The sequence below is a fragment of the Geotrypetes seraphini genome, chromosome 4, assembly GCF_902459505.1.
Source record: "Geotrypetes seraphini chromosome 4, aGeoSer1.1, whole genome shotgun sequence".
NCBI classification, from domain to species: Eukaryota; Metazoa; Chordata; class Amphibia; order Gymnophiona; family Dermophiidae; genus Geotrypetes; species Geotrypetes seraphini.
This window is the reverse complement of record NC_047087.1, coordinates 2,085,152-2,098,243: the sequence shown is the minus strand read 5'-3', so window position 1 is coordinate 2,098,243 and position 13,092 is coordinate 2,085,152. Positions and strand designations below refer to the sequence as shown.

At 47.5% G+C, this 13,092-nt stretch overlaps 1 protein-coding gene across 1 annotated transcript in view; it reads left to right on the top strand.

Annotated features, from left to right (window-relative positions):
* PKD1L3 (polycystin 1 like 3, transient receptor potential channel interacting) overlaps nt 1-13,092 on the top strand; it is a 192,975-nt gene that overhangs the window by 82,580 nt on the left and 97,303 nt on the right. Inside the window, exons 17-18 of the mRNA XM_033941262.1 lie at nt 4,755-4,935; nt 6,369-6,561. Of these exons, the coding sequence (XP_033797153.1) occupies nt 4,755-4,935; nt 6,369-6,561 (374 nt within the window). The remainder of the gene's footprint in view (nt 1-4,754; nt 4,936-6,368; nt 6,562-13,092) is intronic.

The following is a 13,092-nucleotide window of genomic DNA, read 5'->3' as shown; positions in this document are numbered from 1 at the left end:
AATGACCCTCCCCTACCTTTCTCTGTGAATAGATCCCACGTGTCTATCCCATTTGGCCTTAAAATCAGGCACGCTGCTGGCCTCAATAACCTGATATGGAAGACTATTCCAGCAATCAACCACCCTTTCAGTGAAAAAGAATTTCCTGGTGTCACTGTGCAGTTTCCCGCCCTTGATTTTCCACAGATGCCCCCTTGTTGCCACGGGACCCTTGAAAAAGAAGATAGCTTCTTCCACCTTGATGCGGCCCGTGAGATACTTGAATGTCTCGATCATGTCACCCCTCTCTCTGCGTTCCTCGAGTGAGTACAGCTGCAACTTATCCAGCCGTTCCTCGTACGGGAGATCCTTGAGTCCCGAGACCATCCGGGTGGCCATTCTCTGGACCGACTCCAGTCTCAGCACATCCTTACGGTAATGCGGCCTCCAGAATTGCACACAGTATTCCAGGTGGGGCCTCACCATGGATCTATACAATGGCATAATGACTTCAGGCTTACGGCTGACGAAACTCCTGCATATGCAACCTATGATTTGCCTTGCCTTGGATGAAGCTTGCTCCACTTGATTGGCAGTCCTCATGTTCTCACTGACGATCACCCCTAAGTCTCGTTCTGCTTCAGTTCTTGTTAGGATCTCGCCATTAAGGGTGTAAGTCTTGCATGGATTTTGGCTGCCCAGGTGCATGACTGCATTATTTGGCATTGAAGCTGAGTTGCCAGGACTTAGACCAGCGCTCCAGTAGGAGTAGGTCGTGCATCATGTTGTCGGACATTGAATTTATGTCTGTTGTGCTTTTGCCCACTACATTGCTTAGTTTGGTGTCATCGGCGAATAATTTTATTTCACCTCGCAGCCCTTCTGCCAAGTCTCTTATAAAGACGTTGAATAGGATTGGGCCCAGGACCGAGCCCTGCGGCACTCCACTGATTACCTCCGTCATTTCGGAGGGGGTGCCGTTCACTACTACCCTCTGAAGCCTACCTCCAAGCCAGTTCCCAACCCATTTCGTCAATGTGTTGCCCAATCCTATAGAACTCATCTTGCTCAGCAATCTGCGGTGTGGTACGCTATCGAATGCTTTACTGAAGTCCAGGTATACGATGTCCAGGGACTCCCCAACATCCAACTTCCTTGTCACCCAGTCAAAGAAGCTGATCAGGTTGGATTGGCAGGATCTCCCCTTAGTAAATCCATGTTGACGGGGATCCCGTAGATTCTCCTTGTTCAGGATCGTATCCAATTGGCGTTTGATTAGAGTTTCCATTAGTTTGCACACTATTGATGTGAGACTCACCGGTCTGTAGTTTGCTGTCTCCATCTTGGAGCCTTTCTTGTGAAGTGGAATGATGTTAGCCGTCTTCCAGTCTAACGGGACGTTACCCGTACTGAGAGATTGAAGAGCGCGGATAGTGGTTCCGCCAAGACATCACACAACTCCCTGGGATGTAGGTTGTCAGGCCCCATTGCCTTGTTAACCCTAAGCTTTGACAGCTCGCAGTAGACACCGCTGGGTGTAAACTCGAAATTACTAAACGGGTCATCTGCGTCAACCCTTGTCTGTAGCTGAGGGCCGAGTCCTGGCACCTCGCGGGTGAAGACTGAGCAGAAGTATTCATTTAACAGTTGGGCTTTTTCCGAGTCCGCTTCTACATAGTCTCCGTCTGGTTTCCTAAGACGTACTAACCCGCCTGAGTTCTTATTTCTGTCATTGATATACCTGAAGAAGGATTTATCTCCTTTCTGGATGTTCTTCGCTAGAGACTCCTCCATGCATAATTTGGCCTCCCTAACTGCTGTTTTGACGGTTTTTGACTTGGCCAGATAGACTTCCCTAGAGTCCTGTTTCCCTGATTGTTTGTAAGAGATGAATGCTTTTTTCTTCTCCTTGATGAGGTCCGAAATCTCCACAGAGAACCACTATGGCTTATTGTTTCTTCGCCGTTTACTTACTGATTTAACATAGCGGTTTGTTGCTTCTTGTATGGTAGCTTTCAAAGTCGACCACATTTCTTCCATGTCATCGGTTTCTGCTTGGCTTTGTAGCGCCTGGTGAACGAAGTCTCCCATTTCTTTGAAGTTTGTGTCCTTGAATTTGAGGACCTTGGTCAGTGTAGTAGATTTAGTGAAACCTTTCCTGAGATTGAACCATACCATGTTATGGTCACTGGAGGCCAATGTGTCGCCCACCGAGACCTCTGTGACACTTTCTCCATTGGTAAGTATCAGGTCCAGTATTGCCTGATCCCTTGTTGGTTCCAACACCAGTTGCCTGAGTCTTGCTCCCTTCATAGAGTTTAATAGCCTCCTGCTGCTGCCGGAAACAGAGGAAAGCGTGTCCCAATCCACATCAGGCATGTCTAAGACCCACCTGGCCACAAGTAGCTTTGGAGCAACAGATTCTAAATGCTGGAAAGCAAATGATACATTTCTCCCATCTAAGTATCAACTAGGGTTAGCATATGGCTTGAGACATCTGGGTTTTACTTCCACTGAAAGCAATGGAAGCAAAACCTGGATGTCTCACTCCCAGGGCCGCCATCAGAAATTTCTGGGCCCCTTACTGAGCAATCCTATTGGGCCCCCCACGCACCCCTTCCCCCCCCTGACCCCCCCCCTTCTTCCATGGGCCGAATACACACATACTTTTCTCTGTCACCGCACTCTTTGACCAAAAGATTTGTAAGCCTGCAACCACGTCAAGGTAGACTCTTTCAGCAGCTCCCCTCCCTCCCCCTTACCTTTGTGGCCAAGTCAAAATGATCTACCAACAATAAAATTTTAAAAACACAAAGCACGCTGTACGCAGAGAAAATGTTAATTATCATTTATATTCCGCGGGTTTTCAAAGAGGTCAAGGCAGATGATTTTATGCAATGTCGCCTCAGTAACAACTATACAAAAATAGACAAATATTCCCCTTCCCTTTTTACTAAACCGCGATAGCGGTTTTTAGCGCAGTGACCTGCGCTGAATGCCCCACACTGCTCTTGAAGCTCATAGGCTCCCTGCGCTAAAAAACGTTATTGCGGTTTAGTAAAAGGAGGCCATAGTGCAAAATATAGACAGCATATATAAATTCTCAAAACGGACACATTTTGATCACTAAATTGAAAATAAAATCATTTTCCTACCTTTGGTAATTTCATCAGTCTCTGGTTGCACTTTATTCTTCTGACTGTGCATCCAATATTTCTTCCCTTCTTTCAGCCTCCTGTATGCTTCCTCTCCTCCAGACCTCATTCTGTCCCCAAACTTTTTCTTTGTTTCACCCTGCCCCCTTCTTTCTTTTTCTCTCTCTCAATACCCCCTTTCATTCTGTATGTCTGTCTTTCTCTCTCTCTCCGTGCCCCATTTTTCTTTGTTTCACCCAGCTCTTTTCTTTTTTTTTTTTCTGGCTCCCTGTCCCCCCCTTCTTTCTTTCTCCTTGCCTTCCCCTATGCCACCACCATTGGGAAAATGCTGCCACCGCCACTGGGGAATAAGCTGCCACTGCCGCTATCAGGAACAGGCCGGCGCCGAGTTCGCCCTGCTTCTCTTCCCCGCAGGGCCGACCAACTCTCGCCACCCGACGTCAATTCTAACGTCGGAGAGGACGTTCTGGGCCAGCCAGGCAGCGATTGGCTGGCCCAGAACGTCCTCTCCGACGTCAGAATTGACACGGGTGGCGAGAGTTGGTCGGCCCCACAGGGAACAGCAGGGAGAACTTGACTTCGGCCTGTTCCCAATGGCGGTGGTGGCACTCAAGTGGCTAAAGAGACGAAGTTTGCCAGCCTAGGGAGAACACTGGAGGGTGGCCAGCTGTGCACCCCCTTGGGGCATAAACCCGGGGCAGACCGCCCCCATCCCCACCTTGGTATGCCACTGTCTGTACCTCACTCCCTCCCTATGACCAAAAATTCTCCTTTCTTCTGTTCCCCGTGTACACAACCATCTCTTTCCCTCCCTTCCTCTCTCCCAAGTCCATGCCTTCTGTGTCCAAAAATACATTCCCTCCCCCACCTCAGCATCTCTTTCCCTCCCTTCCTCTCTCCCAAGTCCATGCCTTCTGTGTACAAAAACCCTTTCCCTCCCCCACCTCAGCATCTCTTTCCCTCCCTTCCTCTCTCCCAAGTTCATGCCTTCTGTGTCCAAAAATGCATTCCCTCCCCCACCTCAGCATCTCTTTCCCTCCCTTCCTCTCTCCCAAGTTCATGCCTTGTGTCCAAAACGCACTCCCTCCCCCTTTTGTGTTCCCTGTTTGCCTCCCAGCCCATCTTAGCAACTTTCTCAGCAAAATGTAGCTCAAGCCGCTTAGGCTTGTCTTCTATTTCCTGCCTGTCCCGCCGTGCACACATAGCCGACCAGAAGTCTTCCCCGACTTCAGCGCTGACGTCGGAGGGCGGGCTTTGCTTAAGCCTTCCCTCCTACGTCAGCGTTGACGTCGGGGAAGACTTCCGATCGGCTGAGCCTCGCGACTTGAGTTATATTTAACCTCGCGGGTTCCCCATCATCCCCGTTCAGCTCTCTCTCTTGTGCACCCCTTTGGGGCGTGCACCCGGGGCGCACTGCCCCCCCCCCCTAGGTACGCTACTGGCCCGGGCCCCCTGTCAGCTCCGGGCCCCTGAATGCAGGACTGGTAGTACTGCTCTGATGGCAGCCCTGCTCACTCCATCCTCCTTTTTCTGGAGCCATATGGTAACCCTAGTATCACCTCTAGTGTGCACACAAGCCCAGGCATCTTGTCTAATGGTTTTTTCATTTTCACCTTTCAGGGCATGAAGGAGAGTGTGAAGTTTCTATATCACTACATGACACAAGTCCTGGAAATGAGTGTTGAAGATGTCAAACACTCAGAAAGCCTTAGTGAGCTCATGAAAACATTGACTTCCCTCATTCAAACTTACCTGAGAAACAGAAGCCGAGGGAAGGAGTCTTCATCTCCTCCTGGGAATGGTAAAATTCTTGAATGCTCTTTTGGCTCTTCGTCAACCTATGGGGTCACCTAGCATTTGAGCCGGGGATCATAACCCTGAAAAGAGCACTAGACACATCTCCACCAGCATATAAAAACGGGAGTGTGTGGTGCAGCCTTAGCACCCTGAGGTTGTGGGTTCAAATCCCTCGCTGCTCCTTGTGACCCTGGACAAGTCACTTAATCCCCTCATTGCCCCAGGTATACTAGATAGAGTTTGAGCCCACCGGGACAGATAGGGAAATATGATAAAATACCTGAATGTAAACCAAGTAGTATATAAATAATTAAATACAAATTTTTTAAATGGCCCCTCATACAAGGGGGATTAGACCTGAGCACAATCCTTTCTTCCTCTAGGAGGAGCTCCTCTGTGCTTTGGAGGGAGGTATGTCATTGTTTAATCTGGGTGTTCTTGTGTCTTTTCTTGATTGGTCCTCTTGGGGACGGGGCTGAAGAGCTGAGCATTTATCTGCCTTATCTCTGGGCTGCCTTAGCATTGAGTCATTATGTATACTGGGGCTTACATTGGATTCCTTGTTGGGGTTGGAACTTGGCCTGGAGAGCTGAGGGCTTGGGTGACTGTATAAATCCCTAAAAACATGGCTCTTCCAAAACCCATGGCTATAAACCCAGCCGTATCCAAACTTGACCAGATCTAAAAGTGAACTGACCCCCACTGCACTGAATTGACTAATGTTGTATTGTTTCATATTACATAACTCATGTCACATTCAGGTTGCATCAATCGTTACTAATGTCACATGGATAGCAACTGATATGTCGCACTGATCATTATTAATGTTAAACTGATAGCTCCTGATGTTGTATGGATAGATTGCTGCTGCTGTAATGTTCATGTTACACTGATCACTGTTTGCAATCCGCTTCGAACTCCACTTCGGAGGATTTGGCCGGATCTAACATAACAACATTCTGCTTCATGTCTTGCTCTTGAGTTGACGTTTTGCTTTCATGAATCGTGTTTCCTGCCTTGTTCCTGGATCCTGTGTGCCCCTTGTTACCTTTCTGAATAGGTACTGCCGGGCTGAATTTGGTTAACCTACTTATTGTTTATTAACTGTCTGTTTTGTCGAAGGGAGTTGCATTTGTTGATTTTTCCCCAACGGGAGCACAATCTTTAAGGTCGCTCATTTCTCTACCGGGGTCCTAATGGGGGGAGGCAGTGGATGGCACCACATTCAGAAACATCTCTAGGAGGAATTAGTAAAGGACCTCACGTAGAAAAGTCTCATCACTAGGGAGTCAAAGATCCTAAATATGGAAACATTACAAGGGCTGATCAATAGAGATATCACCAAGGAGTCTCCAACGGATGGAGCCACTGCAGGGTCCCACATTGAGTCAGGATTTAGGGAAGTTAGTATATGTTCTCCCTGTTATGTGATTTCAGGAGTTACAACTAGGGATCGGAACTTCCTCTGTTACCTGCACAAAATGCTGGAGATGCTGCATTCTGAGATGAAAGGGCTGGATCAGAGCACTATGCAACCGCCTGATGAATTTAACCATGCCGCTGACCAGCTGCAAAATCTCCTGGCACTCATAGAGAGCAAATTCGGGTCATATGAGGCTCTTAGCACAAGGTGAGCTTTCTCCCACTATTTTCCTCATTAACTTTCTTCCTCCTCTTCCTTTCCAGGGCTGTGATTTGACCATGAGGCTCAACTTCCAAGTCTTGAAATGTTGGTTTCCTGTACTTAGTGCAGAACCTACCGTCATGGTCACATGCTGTCGCTGCTACTTGACCCATTCTGCCTCTAGTGTTCAAAGGGAAGAATTACACAGAATGAAAGAGCAGGAAGGCCAGTCCCTAGGTTCCACGCTCTCTGCTAACAGCCTGTGTTTCTGTTGAGCAGCTGCTTCCTCTCTTTCACTGCTGTTTCTTTTGTGGAGAATTTTAGGCACACTTATTCAAGCATTTTTATGGGCTCAGTTTTATAACCGGACACCTTATGAGAGAGGTCCAAAAAGGTGTCTAGTTTACACCTGTTATATAAAGGTGGTAAGCATGCAAATTACGACTCGGGGAATTCTTTCAAACCGCTCTGCGTGGACTCTGTGCATGTTTGTATGTGTGTCAGGTGTGTGGCTCTGTACCTGGCCATATTTCTAGGTGCTTTTGTGTATTTATCTGTCTTTGTATGTCTGTGATCATGACAGGGAGGGTATTTGAAAGGAGTAAATCCATATTCGCTAGCTTAGAGTGAATCAGTTTTGGGATGCTCTGCAGCCACATTCCAGCCTTATGTAAGAGTTGCTATTCTGGATCAGAGCAAGGGCCTATCCAGCCCAGACCAGGTTACAAGTACTGGTAGAATCCCAAAAAGTGAAGGATTCCACGGAATTTAACCCCTAGGACAAGCAGCGACTCTCTCCAGGCCTACCTTAATAACAGTTTATGGTCTTTTCCTCCAGGAATTTATCCAAGCCTTTTTTAAACCCAGATGTATTCACTGCTTTTACTATTTTCTAGTGCTGCCCGATTCCCAATTCGAATCGATTCACCGATTCACTTCGGGTGAATCGATTCGAATCGATTTACAAAAAAAAAAAAATCGGCCTCCCGATTTGGTGACTGACCCTCCCCCCTCGCCACCTAAAGCAGGAATGGCAGCGCTACCTCTTGCTGGCCTGCTTCTGCTTTAAGGGGTGGGGGTCAGTCAGGAAGTGCTGCAGTGTCATCCGGCTTCCCCCCTGACCTCCTGCTCTCCTGCTTTTGCCTAACTGTTGTTCTGAGATGGCAGCCCGTCCCCTGGCTCTTGTTTGCCGGCTTCCTTTGCCGCTTCTTCCGCCCAGCAACCAGGCTAGAGAAGAACCGCAGGAGTGACGTTAGCACCGCTGTTGGGAAGCACAGTCGACGATCGGGGATAGAGAGAGCTCAGCATGTGAAGAGTGTGAAAAGAGGGAGACTGACAGGAAGGAGCGGGAGATGCAAAGGAGCTGGATACCCCTGCTTCCACAAGCAGCCGCCTGAGACATATTGCCATCTAGCAACACAGCCCATCAAGGTGTGGAGCCCTCCGGGACCTCAGCCGCTGCCACCAGCGCTCCCTCAGCCCGTCTTGCAGACGCCGGCACTCACCCAGTTGCAGCCACCACAGCTTCAATGAAAGCGGAGAGGCCTCACCCACACCCTGCACTCAAGGAACTCCTACAGCCCTGCTACTGCCCGTGCTAGCCATCTACATCCACAGCTGCAGTCCGAAGAAAGAAAGATTTCAATAACTTTAAAAATGTGGAAGGTGCCTATCTTTTGAGTGCCATGGCCGTTTAAGGGCAAAATCCCTCCATCTGACAGCGGCCTTGCACTGATCAGGGATTGACCTGATTTTAGTTGATTTTACTGCTAGGTTTCTATCTATTTAGATTTTTTTTTTTAATTCTTCTATATATTCAGTTTTGGTTTAATTATTTTTCTTATCTTATCTTATTTTGTTTAAATTTTATTTTAGTGGGATGGTTGTTTTTTTAAATTAAGGTTTATTTAATTTCATTCTTCCTCCCTATTTTATCCATATTATAGTTTTAGACTGTGAGCCCATCTGGGAGTAGAGAATATTTTAGTGTAGAAGTACTTGGAGGGAGGGAACGGGGGGGGGGTGTCAAAGAGACGTGGGGGAGGGAGGGGATGAAGAAATAATGGGTCTAAAAACAGAGAAGAGGGAGAGAGATGGGTGGACAATGGGATTTAGGGAGGGAAGGAACAGAAAGGAAGAGAAGTTGGGCACAAGGGATGGTGTGGGGGATGGGTGGGTGAGAGATACAGATACTGGGTAGGAGAGTAGTTGAGAAGAGAAAGGGAGAGCTGGTGGACCCTGGGGTGGTGGGGAGAGATGCTGGATGAAAGGGTAGTTAAGAAAAGGTGGATCTGTGGATGGAGATGAAAAAAATGCCAGACCTCTGGGGGAGGGAAGGGAAACGGAAGGGGAGGACAGAGATGGCAGATGGAAATGATGGAGGAAATCAAACAAGTATGCAAGACAGGCAATGTAGTTATATTGGGAGACTTCAATCTCCCAGGAATAGACTGGAAACTAGGAGCCTCCAACTGCGGCAAGGAGGCAAAGTTCCTGGAGGTGCTAGGGGATTGCTTCCTGGAGCAAATGGTAAAAGAGCCGACAAGAGGCGACGCCACCTTGGACTTGGTCCTAAATGGTCTCACGGGACCGATAACAGAAGTAGAAGTCATGGCTCCACTGGGAACGAGTGATCACAATGTAATCAACTTTAAACTGGACATCGGGAAAGGGAAACATGCCAAAACCTTAACCACCACCTTAAACTTTAAAAAGGGTAAATACGATTGCATGAGAGCCATGGTAACAAAACGACTCGAGAAGATGGTGGACAAACTTGAAACAGTAGATCAGGCATGGTGCCTATTGAAAAATACTATTGCAGAAGCGCAAGATCTCTACATTCCGAGGATTTCTAAAGATCGGAGAACTAAAGGCAAAGGAAAACCGGCATGGCTTACCATACAGGTGAAGGAAGCCATAAAAGAAAAGAAGGACTCTTTCAAAAAATGGAAATGCACAAAGACAACCGAAGCCTGGAACAAACATAAAGATGAACAGAAGAAATGTCACAAGGCGGTGAGGGATGCAAAACAGGACTATGAGGAAAAAATAGCCCGGGAGGCCAAAAACTTCAAGCCCTTCTTTAGATACGTGAAGGGGAAAAAACCTGCAAAAGAGGCAGTGGGACCCCTGGACGACAAGGGAAGAAAAGGGTACATCAAGGAAGATAAACAGATTGCAGACAAACTAAATTCCTTCTTTGCGTCCGTCTTTACGAAGGAGGACACCTCAACAATACCTGAAGCGGAGAAACTGTTTACAGGAGAAATAGAGGACAGCCTCACCACAGTTGAAGTGAACTTAGATCAGATATACTACCAGATCGACAAACTTAAAAGTGACAAATCCCCTGGACCGGATGAAATTCACCCAAGAGTCTTGAAGGAATTGAAGGTTGAAATCGGAGAGTTATTGCAAAAACTTGCAAACCTGTCAATCAGAACTGGTCAGATACCAGACGACTGGAAGAAAGCGAACGTCACGCCAATTTTCAAAAAAGGATCGAGAGGAGAACCGGGCAATTATAGACCTGTGAGTCTTACGTCTGTCCCAGGCAAGATGATTGAATCACTGATCAAGGATAGCATAGTTCAGCACTTGGACACACACGACTTGATGAAACCCAGTCAACATGGATTCAGGAAAGGGAAATCGTGTTTGACGAATTTACTCCAATTCTTTGAGACCGTGAACGAGCAAATTGATAGTGGAAAGCCGGTGGACATAATATACTTGGACTTCCAGAAAGCGTTCGACAAAGTTCCACACGAAAGACTTCTCAGGAAACTACAAAGCCATGGCATAGAGGGAGATATACAAAGATGGATAGGCAAATGGCTGGATAACAGGAAGCAGAGAGTGGGCATTAATGGGAAGTTCTCCGACTGGGAGATAGTGACTAGTGGTGTACCCCAGGGCTCAGTACTTGGACCGATCCTTTTTAATATTTATATCAATGACTTGGAAAACGGAACATCCAGTGAGATCATCAAGTTTGCAGATGACACAAAACTCTGCCGGGCAATCAGATCGCAGGAGGATAGTGAGGAACTCCAGAGCGATTTGTGTCGGTTAGAAAAATGGGCGGAGAAATGGCAGATGAAGTTCAACGTGGAGAAATGCAAGGTAATGCATTTAGGCAGTAAGAATAAGGAATATGAGTACAGAATGTCAGGTGCAAGTCTGGGAAAAAGTGTACAAGAAAGGGATCTGGGTGTACTGATAGATAGGACCCTGAAGCCGTCGGCACAATGCGCGGCAGCGGCAAAGAAGGCAAATAGAATGTTGGGCATGATAAAGAAAGGAATCTCGAGTAGATCGGAGAAAGTTATAATGCCGCTTTATAGGGCAATGGTCAGACCACACTTGGAATACTGCGTCCAACATTGGTCTCCCTACCTAAAGAAGGATATAAAACTGCTGGAGAGGGTGCAGAGACGAGCAACAAAACTGGTGAAGGGTATGGAAAAACTGGAATACGAGGACAGACTTATAACACTAGGATTGTTCTCCCTTGAGAAAAGGAGAATGCGTGGGGATATGATCGAGACCTTCAAAATACTGAAAGGAATCGACAAAATAGAGCAGAGAAGATTATTTACACTGTCCAATTTGACACGGACTAGAGGACATGTAATGAAGCTAAGGGGGGACAGGTTCAGGACTAATGTCAGGAAGTTCTGCTTCACTCAGAGAGTGGTTGACATCTGGAATACTCTCCCAGGGGAGATTATTGCGGAATCGACAGTCCTAGGCTTCAAAAGCAAACTAGATGCATATCTCCTTGAGAGAGGCATATAAAGTATGGTTGGCTATAAAATAAACCAGGTGTATACCTGGCAGGGCCTCCGCGTGTGCGGATCGCCGGACTTGATGGACCGAAGGTCTGATCCGGAGATGGCGCTTCTTATGTTCTTATGGATGATTAGCACGGAGAAAGAAGGAGACCCTGGCAAGCAAGTTATCAGAAGACAACCAGAGCCTGAGACCGACAAGATTTGACTAATGACCAGAAAACAAAAGGTAGAAAAACTAATTTTATTTTCCATTTTGTGATTACAATATGTCAGATTTGAAACGTGTATCCTGCCAGAGCTGGTGTTAGACCGCAAACGTGAGCTAGGATTTAAGAGAGAGAGGAAGTCTTTTTTGTTTGTTTATTTTGTTTACACCACAGCGCCAGTGTGGTTAGGAAAAGGCAAAGGGGGTGAAGAGGCTATAAAATAAACCCACCAGGATGTTTGAAAAAATTCCCCCACCCAATTGGGCAGGAAAATCGAATCGAATCAAATCAAATCAAAAAAACAATTCAATAGGCTGAATCGAATTGAATCGAAATTTTTTTTTCCTGAATCGGGCAGCACTAATAGTAACCATTATCTCTTCCTCTCTCCGAGAGATCCCTCGTGCCTTTCCCAGGCCCTTTTGAATTCAGACACAGTCTCTGTCTCCACCACCTCTTCTGGGAGACTGTTCCATGCATCTACCACTCTTTCTGTAAAAAAACTATTTCCTTAGATTACTCCTGAGTCTATCACCTCTTAACTTCATCCTATGCCCTCTCATTGCAGCTTCCTTTCAAATTAAAGAGATTTGACTCATGCGCATTTATATTATGTAGGTATTTAAACATCTCTATCATATCTCCCTTCTCCCGCCTTTCCTCCAAAGTATAGGGATTGAGATCTTTAAGTCTGTCCCCATACGCCTTATGATGAAGACCACATACCATTTTAGTAGCCTTTCTCTGGACTGACTCCATCCTTTTAATTTCTTTTTGAAGGTGCGGCCTCCTGAATTGTACACAATATTCTAAATGAAGTCTCACCAAAGTCTTATACAGGGGTATCAATACCTCCTTTTCCCTACTGGCCATACCTCTCCGTATGCAACCTAGCGGCGAGAGGTAGCTCCGCCCACCCCTCCGACATCAGATCTTGGAGCTCCACCTTAAAAAGGGCGGAGCCAACGCCAATCAAGTCCAGCTTGCCTGCAAGTAGCATAGAGGGAGAGAGGCAGGAGAGAGACTCGGGAGGCAGGGGATAGCAGAGGAGGAGAAGCCAGGAGGGCACAGAGGAAGAACAGAGTGAGGGGTAGTGGCGAGAGGTAGCTCCGCCCACCCCTCCGACGTCGGACCTTGGAGCTCCGCCTTAAAAAGGGCGGAGCCAATGCCGATCAAGTCCAGCTTGCCTGCAAGCAGCACAGAGGGAGAGAGGCAGGAGAGAGACTCGGGAGGCAGGGGATAGCAGAGGAGGAGAAGCCAGGAGGGCACAGAGGAAGAACAGAGTGAGGGGTAGCGGCGAGAGGTAGCTCCGCCCACCCTTTCGGCGTCGGACCTTGGAGCTCTACTTTAAAAGGGGCGGAGCCAATGGCGCGCAACCGTTCGGCACGCGATGAAGGCGAGCGACTAAGGCGCTCGCCTTAGCAAGCTCGCCTTTGCAAAGGAGCCGTTGAAGGAGCCGGGAAACTCGGACACCGGCGGAGTAAAACCAACAAACTCACACCAAGCAGGAAGGTAGGTACAAATCCTAGACT